The following is a 16,308-nucleotide window of genomic DNA, read 5'->3' as shown; positions in this document are numbered from 1 at the left end:
CATAAGAGTTGTTTAGTGTTGTGTGAATTAACCATACCTCACCTATTCAAGACAGTCTAATTATTGTCTTATTAGTAAGATGACCTCCTTGAAAGAAGATGTGAGGCGCAGTGCCATGCTGTGTATTCTCACAGTCCCTGCTACAATGACCAGTCACGACCTTATGAAGTTTGTCGCCCCATTTAATGAAGTAATTGAACAAATGAAAATCATCAGAGACTCTACTCCAAATCAATATATGGTGCTGATAAAGTTTAGTACACAGGTAAAAGTTAAGATACTAAAAATCTCTTTGCCACAGAAACTGTGTTTTTGAAACCATGATACTAGCTGTGTGTGTAATTTACAGTATTTTGCACTTAAGATTCATTCATACATATCTTCTAGCCTGCTGTAATTCTATACATATTTCCATATTCATTAGCAGACACTACATTATAATTCATAAATCACATTGGGTATGAAATGTAGGGTTGTGTGTGTGTGCATGTTTATCCAATGGTAACTATTCCAGTAGAACAATAGTTTTCAAACTTTTAAAAGTTGACACTAATTATTATGTGCCATTATTACATTATACCTCTGCTTCTTTCATCTTCTTTTTAAAAGATATTCTCTGACACGTTTTAGAAAAATAAAATCTTTTATTTATTTATTTATTTATTTTGGTGGTGAAGGATTTTCCTGACATTTCTTGAAGTATTGAAGATGCTTTAGAATTCTGATTGGAAATCACTGCAATAGAGAGATAGAAACACTGAACAAATGGTGATATTTTCCGTTTTTAAAAGTTCTTGTGCATTATAAAACATACTTTTTGATAGAAGGTTTGCCATACACTCCATTCACTAGTTGCATTAAGCAGTATTTTCCTTGTGTTTCAGTTCTGAAGATGTTAGAAAGATTGTCTTAGTTTTACATGTTCATTCTCATGAATGAGAACGAGTGATATGCATATTTCTATATGAATGTAAAAATGAGATAAGCGTTAGGTATTATCTAGGTTATTAAAGAGCTACCTTATCTGTAGGCTTCATTTATTTGTTTTTTAGTAACCTGTTATATTTGTTTATTCATTAATTTTGAAATGCAGCTTTGTTAAAAATTACTTCTGTCTTGTTGATAAACAGGCTTCCCGAATTTGCCCCAGATAAATAGTTCCAATTTTCAGATTGACAAAAATGAGTGTGTCTGTAGGATCATTTGCCATTACCTCTGACGAATCACCAAGATTTGTGGGTGAAAATGAGCCCATGACTCAAGGCCCATTTGTCATTTCCTTGTTTCTTGTCATGGGAATTCAAAGCTGACTGCACTAGCAGTCATTCATTGGCCCTGGGAAGGAAAATAGAGACGTGAGAGTTGGATTCTGTGTGTACCTGTCCCATGGCCCACAGAACAAGAACCTTGAGTGTGGAGTTCTGTGCACGAGAGGGTGCACAGTTGTTATCTCTAAACTTTGAAAGCACCCTGCCATGGAAGGAGATGTTTAAAAACAAGTGTTTCATCTGTCCTGAGACTTAGACTTTCCAAGTTGAGAACAGAAAAGCACTTAAACAGCCACTTTCGCTGACTGTCAGGAGACCTTCCGAGGTCACTGAAGGGCTTTGCAAACAGTGGGCAAGTAGTAGGAGGTGTAACAATAAGGACAGTGATGATGATTTGCTACCTTTATTGACTACTTGTTCTATACCATTCACTGTGCCTTGTGCTTAATGTACATCATCTCATTAAATCCTCACTACTTCCCTGTAAGGTAGAGAAGTACTGTTGTCCTTGTTTTACAAACGAGGAAACTGACTGCATAGGTCAAGGGTTGGTGATTGGCTTAGGGTTACACAGCCTGAAATAATGTGGCTGAGCTGGGATGGAGCCCTCACATTAATCCCCGGGGTCTGTTACTCTTTCAGTACGAGTGGGATGAGAATGTGGGGAAGGGAAGATAGGCGCAGTCTGTAAGAAATTGTGTAGGGGCAGTAATTTAGTTACTGCTTCTACTTAACAATTAAGCATTTCAAGAAAAAGCCGTTGCTCTTAAAGAATGGGGAAAGCCATTTTAGCTGGCCTCTTCTTAGTATTGAAGAGACGTATTATCCAAAAATTAGTTTTTAGCATTTTGAGGTTAGTAAGTGCGCTGTACCCGATAGGTTGTTTTCTGAAAGAAAATTTCTCCTTTTCCCTGCCAAATATAACTGTGCAGAATTAGTCATCCTGCCTCGGCTGTTTAGTTCCCTTCTCATATCAGGAAAACATAAATTGCCTGGCCAATGTGGCTCAGTTGATTGGGTGCTGTCCCTCAAACTGAAAGGTGGGTGGTTGGATTCCATGTTGGGGTACATGCCTGGGTTGCAGGTTCAGTCCCCAGTCGGGGCATCTATGGAAGGCAGCCAATTGATGTTTGGTGTTTTTTTTTTTCACATCAACGTTTCCCTCCTTTTCTTTCTCCCACTTGTCCCCTTTTCTCTCTCTAAAATCAAAAAAGAAAAAAAGTATAATCGGCCCATACTTGGTTACATCATCAGAGTGAAATTAAAAGCTGTGAAAAGTTTACAGGCTTTTACTGTTAAGATTCAAAACCACATGAGGTTAGACCTGCAAGACAATTTCCGCTTGGTACAGACTTGAATATCTTCCTAGATGTTAGTGATGAGGCATTTCCTTATGCAGAGCACCCCCCACCCCTGCCCCCAAGCAGCCTGTCTGCATTGATAGGGCCAAAGCGCACAACTTCCTGTGTGTGGGCTAATGGCCAGCGGGAGAGAGATCCAGACAAGCCTTGGCCTCTTCGCTGCCTCTAAAAATTGGAGAGTTTAAAACGAAAATCATCTCTTTGTTGCTTTCTACTAAGGCTAGTCTAGTTTAGAAGATTTCATTTACTTGTGTTCATATTTACAGATGCCTTTGCAAGGGACTACTTCTGATTTCATCTGTCTTCCACTCCAAGAGAGGGAGACTATTATTAGTATTTTAAAGGCTCGTTCATCTTGCTTTTGGCATTACATTCTAGGTTTTTTAAAATCTCCTAATGGGATCCTTCTCTATCATGTGTTACTAATATTTGATTTATTGAAGAGAAGAAGTTAGCTTTATACTCCATACCAGTTCCCCTGGTCCTTTACTTTTTCAAACATAGATGCTAACATTTTTTAAAAAACACTATTCCCTAATAGTCATCAGTTAAAATATAGTTCCAGGCTTTGCATAAATACATGTTTTCATTCAGCTGCTGTAAAAAGTGTTGATGTGGGGGAAAGTGTTGCTGTCCAGGGGAAATGTTGGCTGTTGCTGGGTGAATATTAAAATTATGCTGGCTGTCAGCTGATTGCTCCTCGGTGGCTTCTGCTAGTTACGGTAAATCATGATGTATCAGGAAACATCGTAGAGATGTAGAATACTGACCAGCAGAGTTCGCTTAGCCAGCCAGCCTGCTTCCTGCATCCATAGATGTTACTTTTGACTGTTCCTCTCTCTGTTAAGTATAAGTTTGAAAAGGTGGTGAAGGGAATAATTGAAGCTCTGAAACATGAATATAAGACTCTTGTTCAGGATCTCTCTCAGTTTTTTCCTTTCCCCCCCATTGGTGTACCCAGGCCGATGCAGATAGTTTTTATATGGCATGCAATGGTCGCCAGTTCAACTCAATAGAAGATGATGTTTGCCAGCTGGTCTATGTGGAAAGGGCGGAAGTACTGAAATCTGAAGACGTGAGTATGAGTAATTCTGATGTTTGATACACATGTCAGAATGGCGTAAAGTGGAATGTTAAGGTATCTCTGAAAATATCCAGAAAGGCCAGTGCACAGAGACAGAAAGTAGATTAACAAGAAGAATGGAGAGTAACTGCAGATGAGTATGAATTTTCTTTTTAGGGTGACAGAAATGTTCTAGAATTAGGTAGTGGTGATGGTTGCTCCAGCTTGTGAATATACTTAACACTGAATTGCACACTTTAAAATGGTGAATTTTATCTCAGTTTTAAAAAATTGTCTAAAATTGTAAAAAAAAATGCATAAAAGGATATTATCTATATTTTTAAAAAGATTTTATTTATGTATTTTTAGAAAGAGGGAAAAGGAGAGAGAGAGAAACATTGGATGGGTTGCTTCCCACACGCCCCCAACCAGGGACCTGGCTTACAGCCCAGGCGTGTGTCCAGACCAGGAATGGAACCTGCGACCTTTTGGTCCACAAAACAACACCCAACCGACTGACCCACAGTAGTCAGGGCTGTTATCTGTATTATTAAAATTAAATGACCAACTATTCCACATTGGTGAAATATCACCTGGATTCTAAAAGAAGTGTTTTTGATTTAAATATCAACCCTGAATCTCCATCCTGCTTCTCGATTCTATTCCAGCATCAGTCGGTAATTGCTCTGATCTACCACCCTCTGTGGGAGCTTTTCCTGCAGTATGTGCTCACTGGAGTCACTTTATAAAATAGTAGATTTAGCTCTGTTAACGTTTCTAAGATTTCCTTTCTTTTAAAGTAGACCTAAAAGTCTTTGTATCTTGTCAGTAACTTGGTGGAAATAAGTTCTGACTACATTTGTCTGTCGTTGGATTAGGTGAAATACAAATCACTCAGTGGTAGAATGAGGCTTTCTTTGTGCCAGGTGTCCAAGGCCTCAGTTTCACATTCTTTTCTAACGAGCACGGCTTCTTGAGGGATTTCCTGTGGATGTCTTCTCCTCGGTGACTGCAGAGCACGTGATTGTTCTCGGCATGTCTTTGTGTGCATGCCTCGGCCTGCTCATCTTTTTTTTTTTTTTTTTTCTGTAAAAACATCTTGTTTCATTGAGTGAACATAATTAATGAAGTAGCCAGGTGTCAAGATAGCCGCAGTTTTCATATTAATAAAGATTCCACTCCTCGGAATATCTCTGGCTGTGGCTCCATTTTGAAGTCTTACAGAGAAATTGGGGATTACTTTCTAGACTGAGTGCATGGGGCTTTGCCTCCTGACACTGTGTCCAGAGGGATTTCTTGGTTTAGTCTTGGACTGTGTATTTTCTGAAGCTACTTTGAAAAATGTGTACCCCCAGGTACTTAATTCCTGCTTATGTTGCAGCTGGCAGGGTTCAGGTTAAATATCACTGCCTCAGAGGTACCTTTCTTGACCCCCTACATCATCATGTCCCCTATTTCACACGCTGTTATAGCTTCATGTACTTTACTTTCCTAGCACTTGTGACCATCGGTGATTATGCTTTTTTTAGAAAACTTGATTTCTCTCTCTCTCCTTGATTTTAAGCTCTATGAGGGTGGAGCTGACCTTTTTTGAGGTTTACTGAATCTGTTTGTGCTCACTATTGTCTCACACCTAAATAGCATTGGGCGCATAGAGCAGGGACTCGATGAGTGTGTATTAAATCAGTAGGTAAATGGCCCTGGCTGGTGCGGCTCAGTGGATTGAGTGCCAGCTTGTGAACCAAAGGGTCTTTGGTTCAATTTCCAGTCAGGGCATATGTCTGGGTTGCAGGCCAGGTCCTCAGTGGAGAGTGCGTGAGAGGCAGCCAAACATTGATGTTTCTTTCCTTCTTTCCCCCTTCCTTTTCCCCTTTATCAATAAATAAATAAAATCTTTAAAATAATCAGTAAATAATAAAACCAGTGTTGATATTATCACTTAATAGAAAATATTAAGCTCTTATCTGCTCTTTAAAAAAATCATTCAGATCCATGCCTGTTCTGCTTTTCTTCGTGCGTGTTCTGTTAGCAGTCATAGACTTTTACAGTTAGTGTGAGGAGTCTGGTAACATTGCAGATTCTTTGCGAGGTTTTGGCAGGAGTCTCCCATCCAAGAATGTCGGCTCTGTGAAGGCAGGGAGCTTTGCTTTGTTCGCCTCCATGTCCCCAGTGCCTGGCACAGTGCTGGCACGATAGGGGGTGCTCAGTCAGTGTTTGCTGCTTCAATGGAAATCTTACCAATTTAAATTATTTGCACAGAGCAATAATGTTGAGAACATCCTGCCAGGAGTCAAAAACCAACAGGAAAACTATTGTGTTTTGTTTTTTTTTTAAACAAGAACTGGCTGGACTCCCGGCCAAGATGGAGGCGTAGGCAGACACTGTGCCTCCTCGCACAACCAAAATAAGGACAACAACAATTTAGAAACAAAACCAGTACTGAGAGAAAACGGAACTGTATGGAAGTCTGACAACCAAGGAGTTAAAGTAGACACATTCATCCAGACCAGTAGAAGGGGCAGAGTCTGGTGGCCAGGCAGAGTGAGGTAGGGACAAAGAGGGGTGGGCAAGGCAGCAGCAGGTGAACCCAACAAGGTGGCAGACTGTGGAAGGGCACAGCACACAAGGCAGCTGGCAGACCTGGTGGTCCCATATTCATGCGCAGATAAACTAGGGAAAATTGGGGAGTGAGACAGACCGTGCAACCAGGGCCCCTGCGTGGGGAAATAAAGCCTCAAACCACTGAATGAAAACACCTGTGGGGGTTGAGGCAGTGGGATAAACTCCCAGCCTCACAGGAGAGTTTTTTGGAGAGACCCACACGGTCCTAGAACATACACAAGCCCACCCACCTGGGAATCAGCACCAGAAGGGCCACTTTGCTTGGGGGAAGTGGTAGAAGTGACTGAAAGCTGGCTGAGAGCAGAGCAAGTGCCATTGTTCCCACTTGGACCCCTCCCCCAAATGCAACGTCACAAAGCAGCAACAAGCATTGCCCCACCCTGGTGAACACCTAAGGTTTCACCCCTCACTATGAAACGGGTGTGTCAAGACAAAAAAAATGGCCTAAACAAAATCAGATCAGAGCTCCAGAAAAAATACAACTAAGCAATGAAGAGATAGCCAGCCTATCAGATGCACGGTTCAAAACACTGGTAATCAGGATGCTCATAGAATTGGTTGAATTTGGTCACAAATCAGATGAAACAATGAAGGCTATGCCAAGTAAAGGAAAATGTACAGGGAACCGATAGTAATGGGAAGGAAACTGGTACTCAGATCAGTGGTGTGGACCAAAAGGAAGGAAGAAACATCCAACCAGAAAAGAATGAAGAAACAAGAATTCAAAAAATGAGGAGAGGCTTAGGAACTTCCAGAACATCTTTAAATGTTCCAACATCCGAATTATAGGGGTACCAGAAGGGGAAGAGCCACAAGTGAAAAAGTTATTTGAACAAATACTAAAGGAGAACTTCTCCATTCCTGCAAAGGACATAGATATCCAGGAAGTCCGGGAAGCTCAGAGAGTCCCAAAGAAGTTGGACCCAAGAAGGAACACACGAGGCACATCATAATTACATTAGCTAAGATTAAAGATAAGGAGAGAATCTTAAAAGCAGCAAAACAAAAGGAGAGAGTTACCTACAAAGGAGTTCCCATCAGACTCTCAGCTGATTTCTCAGAAGAGACCTTCCAGGCAAGAAGGGGCTGGAAAGAAGTATTCCAAGTCATGAAAGGCGAGGACCTATATCCAAGAGTGCTCTATCCAGCAAAGCTTTCATTTAGAATGGAGGGGCAGATAAAGTACTCTTCAGATAAAGTCAAGTTCAAGGAGTTCATCATCACCAGGCCCTTGTTATATGAAATGTTAAAGCTACTTATCTAAGAAAAAGAAGATAAAAAGCATGTACAGTAAAATGAGAGCAAACTAATTAACCACACTTGAAACAAAAACACACTAAGCAAACAACTAGAACAGGAACAGAAGCACAGAAATAGAGATCACATGGAGGGTTAGCAACGGGAGTGGGAGGAGGAGAGGGGGGGAAAAGGTACAGAGAACAAGTAGCCTAGAAGGTAGGTAGAAAATAGACATGGGGAGGGTAAGAGTAGTATGGGAACTATGGAGGCTAAAAAACTTAAAAGTAAGACACATGGACATGAACTAAAAGGAGGGAATGTGGGTGGGAGGTGGTGTGCAGGGTGGAGGGGAGTGTAGGGGGGGATGGAAAAACTGCAATAGCATAATCAATAAAATATATATATATATATTTTTTCTTTATTTATCTTTAGAGGGGAAGGGAAGGAGAGAGGGAGAGAAATGAAGGAGAGAGGGAGAGAAATATCAATGTATGGTTGCCACTTGTGAGTCCCCTGATGGGAACTGGCCTGCAACCCAGGCATGTGCCCTGACTGGGAATCGAACCGTGGTTGCTTGGTTCCCAGGCCCGCGCTCAATCCACTGAGCTACACCAGCCAGGGCTCATAATCAATAAAATATATTTTAAAAAATAAAATAAAAACCAGAACTGGTGGGTGAAAAGTGAGACTTATGTGAGGTGTGTACTGTAGGGTGCCAGCCTCCCTGTGATGGACCTGACCGAGCTCCCCAAGTGCACGGTGTGTCTGGAGCGCATGGATGAGTCCGTGAATGGCATCCTCACCACGTTGTGCAACCACAGCTTCCACAGCCAGTGTCTGCAGCGCTGGGACGACACGACGTGAGTACAGGAGCTCACCTGCCACCTTACCAAAGCCCACTGTTACCCTTTCCCAGAATGAAAAATAGCCATCCCCCAAAATGAACTATTCCAAGTATTTGACTTTTTAAATCCAAGTACCACGATAGCAAAAAGGTCACATGGAAGGACTTTCTTCTTTTTTTTTTTTCTTACCCAAGTTTATGTGGGAATGAGCATTCTTGGACTAATTCCTTTTTAGTATGTTGATTCTGAATCCTTGTGGAATTTCCCAAGGCAGCATGAATTGTTTCCCTCCAAGGGCCAGAGAATGAGGGAGAAAGAAAGTGAAGCTTAGGTGTGAGGCTCTTACACTAAAATGAAATCTAGTTCTAAAATCTTGTTTCTTTCCTGCACTTGATACCTCCCATTTTTTTTGGTTTTCTTACCCATTTGGCTGTACTGGTCTCCCATAGTAGATTTATCACACTGTTGATAAATGCGAGGAATGTTGATGGCTCGGTGGCCGATAGTAACAGCAGTCACTAAGGATGAGGTGCGCACATACCTGCAGAGGCCTGTTTTCCCTTGCAGCAGAGGCGTTATTTGTAGGGTGGCATTGTGCAGGTAAGGAACTGAGGTAGAACCTGGGCCTTTCTCTTTTTTTTTTTTTTTAAATCAAGTATTGGTGCTCCCTTTGCAAACTGCACTGTGGGACTCAGCTAGAAAGGTAAGTCATACCTGGCCTTGTACAGTACAGAGAGGCAAATGCAGAATCAAATAATCACACAAAGAAATGTGAAGTTCATAACCAGTTTGTAACAGGTGTCACAAAGGGCAGCGTGCAGTGCTGTGACTGGAGAACTAGGACCCCGACACAGCCCGGGCTGTCTGAGAAGCGACATGTCAAGGAGGGCGAGTAGGAGTTACCCAGGTGAAGAGGCGAACGGGAGAGAAGGCAGTGTGGGGGAGTGGTGTACAAGAGCAGGGAGGGTCACCTTCCAAAGTCCAGAAATTGGGAGGGTGACAGTCCACAGGAATCTCTGTTCTCCACCCTCAAGTGACCAGAAGAATGCCAGCTTTCACAGAGCAGGGACCTTGTCTGACTTGGTCACCACTGTGCCCCTCACACCTAATAGGAGAACTGGTGCATGGTAAGCGGAGGACAGTGAGACACGGAAGGGCTTATGATGGAAGCAGCAACAGGTGAGAGCCTAGGTGGAGCTGTCAGCTCACTGGACAGTCAGAGGAAAGGGGCCTTGGAGACAGGTTCAGGGGTTTAGCCCTGGATGAGCCGCCACTGCCCATTGCTCCCCGGTTGCAGGTGTCATGGGTACCCCGGGAGGGAGAATGTACTCAGTTTGTTTTTTATTCGTCCAACCACTACTGTAGCCACCACACAGAGGAAAGGGATGACAGAGAGCTAGTTTCTTCCTTTGACAAGACACCTGGTGCTTACCAGCTGCCATTTTGTTACTTCTTCAAGTTATCTTCTTTTTTTTTTAAAGAGTTTATTTAGACAGAGGGGAAGGGAGAAAGAGGGAGAGAAACAGCAATGTGTGGTTGGCTTTCACGTGCCCCCAGCTGGAGAACCTGGCCTGCAACCTAGGCATATGCCCTGACTGGGAATCAGACCAGTGATGTTTTGGTTCATAGGCCAGTGCTCAATCCACTGAGCCACACCAGCCAGGGTGTGGATTTTTTTCAGTGCCCCCCCTTCTTCCCCCCATCTTTACTGAAGTATAATTGACAGTCAGAAATTACATATTTAAGGTTTATTACTCGACCCAATATATGTATGCTTTGTAAAATATCACAAGCCAATCAACATATCACTCGTACCTTTACCATTTCCCTTTTTTTTTTCTTCTCCCTTTCTTCTTCTTCTTCTTCTTCTCTCTCTCTATTTTTTTGTGGTAAGAACACCAATGATCTGCTCTCTTAGCAAATTTAATGAACACAGCACCGTATTGCCAACTGTTACATTGATGTGCACCAGTTCTGCAGGACTTACTCATCTTACATAACTGAACTTTGTGCCTTGACATCTTTCTCTTTTTCCCTTCCCGCCCCGGGTCCTGGTAACCTCCTTTCTACTCTGTGTATCTGTGAGTTTGTGTTCAGTGCCATTTTTCTTGGCTTTTGTACGTCAGAACTGGAGTACTCGGAGAGCACTGGTACCTGCTTCCACACGATGCTTATTGTGTGGGAAAATGTCGTGTGCATTTCAGGAAGTATATCAACTTTTTTTTTTTTTTTTTTACTTTGGTAAAATTTACCACAGATTTTCATTCTAACTCTTAGGAGTAGTTTTGAGAGGACAAGATACATTTTAAATGATTTAAATCTCTGGGAAGTGGGGACAGAACCGATCATTTAAAGTAAAAATTACCTTATGGCTAACCAGACGGGAAACCAAATTAATAATTTGTCTCTCAAAGTTCCTAATTCTAAGCTGTAGATACTTAGTTTTTTGGTTTATGTAAGCTTTAGAAAGGAGAGTGAGCAAAGGTATAAGGCAGGTGAAGATTGCTTTCTTTTCCTCTGCCTTATCAAGACTTGGTATTATTTCATTTTGCTTGCAAATAGCTCGGAAGTGTATTGCGTGATATTTTTAGTTGTGATAAAAGTATGTTAGAGAGGGAGGGTTTAAGATTCAGTTTCTGATTTGGGGGTTGTGTAACAGCCGTTTAATATTTACCTGTATCATCATCTTCCGGTCCTGAATAGGTGCCCTGTTTGCCGGTACTGTCAGACTCCAGAGCCCGTAGAGGAGAATAAGTGTTTTGAGTGTGGCGTTCAGGAAGTAAGTAATGGGCAGTGGGAAAGATTAATGAACACAGCTTTAATTGTCTGGGGTTTTCTTCCACCCTGCGTGGCTTAAATTCTTAGGAATTCTTTTTTGAGACTGATTCTTTTTCTTTTTTTGTCTAGTGTCAGGCAAGAAATAAAACTACAAAATTTCTTGATTTCTAAGCAAAATATGCTTTTATTCTTTGTTCTTTGAAAAAGCCTACAGTTTTATTGATAAATTATGAGTTTTTTTCTTGCTATTTTCATGGAGTTCCATTAAAATCAGCAAGGAAACGATCCATAAAAGCATCCTTGCTTGTTGGGTTTTAAACATATATTAAAACTCCATAGACACAACTCTAAATCCTATTCTGTGTTAGCCCCTTTTCTACGGTGAGTGGGGCAGGTCATGTATTTTTATAGAATTACGATCATGTCTTCTCCTTGGCAGAACCTTTGGATTTGTTTAATATGTGGCCACATAGGGTGTGGGCGATATGTAAGCCGACATGCTTACAAGCACTTTGAGGAAACACAGCACACGTACGCCATGCAGCTGACCAACCACCGCGTCTGGGACTACGCTGGAGGTGAGCGGCACTCTCCTTCTTTCATTTGGGTTCACTTTGTGTGAAGACTTCTCCTCCACACTCTCTCCACTTTCTCTCACAGCTTGAAATCTTCCTGACAGCTGTGGCAAACTCAAGCCCTGCAGGGCTCTATCTCCTGTGAATGGTCTGAGACGCATGTTATAGAGTTCATGCTTCCACTCTTGCCCTCTTGCTCTTCTCTTTAAATTCAAATGACTTAGCCTACTTCTAAAGAAATATTGTAATTTAGGTCTGTAAAAAACAAAAATTTTGTCAGTTACGGAGTTAAGAGTGTAGAGTTAAGAGTATGGAGACCCTTTTCATTCTGAGAGAAACGTGCCTTGGTTGACTTATTCTTTTCTTTAGATAATTATGTCCATCGACTGGTTGCAAGTAAAACAGATGGAAAAATAGTACAGTATGAATGTGAGGGTGATACTTGCCAGGAAGAGAAAATAGATGCCTTACAGTTAGAGGTAAGATAAGTTACTAGTAATTGCTAAATGGCTATTTCTACCACTTTTTACTGTTCTAACTTGAATCATGTTTTGGGCTTTTAGGGTTGTTTTTTTTTAACAATATAGCCTTTTTTATTTAAAAAATGTTACACATATTTTTGAGAACCATTTTTAGTATCTTCCCATTTTCCTCACAGATTTTTCTCTTTTTTTAAAAACATTTTTTAATTGTTCCTCTGTTACAGTTGTTCCGGTTTTTCCTTCTTTGCCCTCCTTTGGGCTTTTAATTTTACCATTGACTCTGCATGTCAGCTTTTCAAAAAATTCTGTTACTGCTGTGAAGGATTATTAAAATATTTTATTTTCATTTTCTTTTTTGAAAGTCTAAGTTTCATTGTGCCTTATTTTCAATATGATATTCCACATTGTCTCAAGTTCAGTATTAAGGTGTCCTCTGTAGCTGCTCTAGAACCAGCAGTTAAGAATCTTCCTGTTGGCACTGTAGTGCAGCTGGAAACTGAGCAGACTGGGTCAGAATGAGGAAACCCCAGCGGTATTTTTCCATGCCCGAGGAGCTTTTCTCTGTATATTGGGCTGGCATTTTATGAATTAGAGGCTTTTATACACAAGTGTATACTCAAAGTTTGTGTTTTCTGAATTTGAAGCTTATATTCGTAAAGCTATCTTGGGTATTCAGATATTTGAAGGAACAACAGAATTAGCACAATCCGATTTTTCTCCATAGCAATAAATACCATCTCCTTGTAAAATTGATGTTGTGTAAATTTTATGTTAATGAAGGAGAGGTTTACCATGTGTCCTGTATTATAAATTTCAAAATGATTGTTCTAAAAACAAATACCTTAACCTTGGGAGGAAATAGACATTTTAAAACTTGCTCATCTCCAAGCTTTTAAGTTCTGATAGATCAGTAGAGTGGCCTAAAATAAGGCTGGTGTTGTTACCTTCAATAAATTGTATTGATATGACAAAAGTTCAAACCTTTTACATTAAGTTTTTAGAATGAATAAGCCTTCCACATGACGGCAAGTTCATCCAAAGATTATTTCATTGAGGGCTGCTGTCTGTCAGCCCCTCCTCCTGGAGATGGGACTGCAGCATCAAACAAACCCCCTGCCCTCTTGGAGCGTACCTTCTGGTGACACAGACACGTTCTCCCGATTGCGCTCTCTCTCTCTCTCTCTCTCTCTCTCTCTCTCTGTTGCACTTTCATTCTCTTCCCTAGCCTGCACATGTGTGTAGATCTAGTCCCTTAGAACAGTCTTTCTAAAATGCAGGTGTGGTCTGGCCACTCCTTGGTACACATTCTCAGTGCAAGACCCCGAGCCTCCTGTAGACCCCACCTCTCCAGACCCTACACCGCAGGCCTCATTGGTGTCGCTTCTTCATCTCTGAAGAGACCTGAACATCCACAGCACACATCTGGGTTCAGTAGTGCGCTACTGGGATCAGTAGTGCGCTACTGAGAGGTGGGATCGCACCTCTCCTTTTATCATTTCCTCCTCCTGTCTGTTACGAGCCCTCTCAGATCTCTATCTCCGACGTCCTTCCATGTCCTACTGTCAGAGGCCTCTGTCCTTTCCCTGCAGTGACACAGCACTGTTTGTTTATCCATGTAGTCAAGCAGCAAGAGTTTCTTAACATCCAGTGTGTCCCAGGCTCTAAGGGTACAGATGTAAAGATATAGTCCTTGCTTTCAACGGTTATGTCTTTGAAGTAATACCGTCCAGACAAGGAAGACAGGCAGATAAACCAGGGATTAAGTGCTAGGGTTGTAGGTGCTATTAGTGATAGGCGCAGTGCTGACGGAGCTGAGAAAGGGGCCACTTAACCCAAGGCTGGGAGAGACGGGGACAGCTTCCTGCGGGGGCAGCAGCAGGCAGAGAAGAGTAGTTGGGTGGGCTGATTTGAATTACACTTTGACTTAAAAACCATGTTCTTAAAGTCAGCTTGCTCAGGAACCTAAGTTCTTTTACTGTGCATTCTCTATTTGTCCCTGACTAGATTGTAAGCTCCAGGATGTCAAAATTGTAATTGTGGTTTAGTAAGCAGAGTGGAACCAAGGTATAACGTGTATTTTGATGGTTACTCTTCTCCGTAGGCCATTAGAAGTCGGGTTTTAATTGGGCTTCAGAGGCTGACAGCAGTGACTTATGTTTTGTTGTCTGTTCTCTCTGTTTTCAGTATTCATATTTACTAACAAGCCAGCTGGAATCTCAGCGAATCTACTGGGAAAACAAGATAGTCCGGATAGAGAAGGACACAGCAGAGGAAGTAAGTTTCTGGTGGTGTAGTGGCAGCTGAAATGCCACATTGTGGGGCAGTCTGATGTTGGGGTGGGAGAAGGCAGAGCTATGGGGACAGGAATCTCAGGGCCCTTCCTTCTCAGTCTGACAGATGGGTAAAGACCATTTTGCCTCTAAAAAGAAACCTTTCTTCTACGTATGTCAGTTATATCTCAATAAAGCTGGAGTTAGGGGGATGAAAAAAGAAAAGAATTTGGAATAGTTTGGCTCACCCCAGAAACCTAACTCTAGACCAGAATTCCAGAAAGAGGTGGTAGGCACCTGAATTGTCATTACATTAGAGACTTAGACAGTGTCAGGGGACAAGTATTTCTGGGCCACAGTGAGAATGAAATTAGTTAAAAAAAAACTATTGCAAATGCACTCAACTAAATATAATTTAAGAAGGGGAAGGAGTCAGTCATATATTCTCGTGTAGGATTACTAAATCAAGCGTACATAAAATCGAGCAAAGTTTTATTGTATGCTGAGCTCAATACCATATTAAGTTAAGAAAGAAGTAAAATACCTGGCATGTATCCTGCCCCCCGCCCCCACCCCACCACCACCACCACCCCCAGAAAAAGGAAAAAAGAAACCTTGGATTTAAAGGCTTTAGTATTTTGAGGTTTGGGAGTTGTTTGTTTGTTAACTTCAGTCATGTTTTCTAGTGCCCGGTGTAATTCTATTTAAAAAATAGAAGTATGTACATGAGGGTTGTAATTTGAGTCAGCCAGTTGGTTTGTCAGCCTGGGAACAGCTGCTTTGGGGAGCTGAACATGGGCCTCTGAGACAACCAGACGCTGTTACTTGGGAGTTGACGGGAAAAAATTGGGCAGAAATGCTGGAACTCCCGTGGTCACCATGGTTCCTTATTGGTCAAGGCAGAAATTTTTACGCGGTGTGCCACAAGAATTTTTAAAATTTGTGACACCTGACTCTCTAGTCAGGCGCACTGACCTCTTTTCCCTTAGACTGTCAAAAAAAATGACAACAGCCAACACAACAGTAGCTGTCTGGTGTGAGTCAGTCAGATTTATACCCTTTTTATTTTGGTCAGATCAGCAAAAATACATTTGTCGGTATGCAACAGAATTTTAGTAAATAGTTTATGTGTGCCATGACATGAAAAAGGTTGAAAATCACTGCTCTAGCTTTTTAACAAAGATGCCATTTTTAAAAAGATGCCCTTCACTGCTTTAACATTTAAAAGAGAAAAGTAGTGTGATTTTGGTGGAAACCCAGGTGGCGGTCCCAGAGTCCACCTACTTAGTTTTCCTTTTGTCTGTAGCATGTACAAGAAACCCAGAGGGTTCCAAAGAGGGAGTTTGAAAACCAGTGAACACTGGAGGATTGTGTATAATTAGGATTCTAGGAACCATTTCCTACACCTACAGACAGTGTTTGTAAATCATTGACTCCCCTAGTATTAAATGAAGGCTTTGAAATTTTTTACATGATAACTTTTTGAATCCCTACCGGTACCTGGGCTTTCAGATGGGGACTGCAGAGCTGGGCTTGGGGCTCCCCGCTGAGGAGGGTTATCCTGGAGCTGAGCAGACAGGGCTGAGCTCTTTCCTAATGCCAGGCCCACAGGTCCTAGTTTCTGGATGTGGCCACAAATGAGAAGAAGTCAAATTTTTAAAAATAAGGCTTGCCCTGGCCAGTGTGGCTCAGTTGGTTGGAGCATCGTCCCATAACTGAAAGGTTGCAGGTTCAATTCCCAGTCAGGGCACATAACCTAGGTTGCCGATTCAGTCCCAAACCCCCAATCCCCTATACCCGACCGA

General features: G+C 41.8%; 1 protein-coding gene across 1 annotated transcript in view; it reads left to right on the top strand.

Moving 5' to 3' along the window:
• Window positions 1-16,308, top strand: part of BRAP (BRCA1 associated protein) — a 32,125-nt gene that overhangs the window by 3,865 nt on the left and 11,952 nt on the right. The window contains exons 4-10 of the mRNA XM_037133471.2: window positions 76-265; window positions 3,591-3,704; window positions 8,265-8,413; window positions 11,102-11,177; window positions 11,616-11,754; window positions 12,121-12,230; window positions 14,418-14,507. Coding sequence (XP_036989366.2) covers window positions 76-265; window positions 3,591-3,704; window positions 8,265-8,413; window positions 11,102-11,177; window positions 11,616-11,754; window positions 12,121-12,230; window positions 14,418-14,507 — 868 coding nt within the window. The remainder of the gene's footprint in view (window positions 1-75; window positions 266-3,590; window positions 3,705-8,264; window positions 8,414-11,101; window positions 11,178-11,615; window positions 11,755-12,120; window positions 12,231-14,417; window positions 14,508-16,308) is intronic.

The sequence above is a fragment of the Artibeus jamaicensis genome, unplaced genomic scaffold, assembly GCF_021234435.1.
Source record: "Artibeus jamaicensis isolate MK-2021 breed Jamaican fruit bat unplaced genomic scaffold, CSHL_Jam_final contig_525, whole genome shotgun sequence".
NCBI lineage: Eukaryota > Metazoa > Chordata > Mammalia > Chiroptera > Phyllostomidae > Artibeus > Artibeus jamaicensis.
This window is presented reverse-complemented; position numbering and strand designations above follow the sequence as displayed.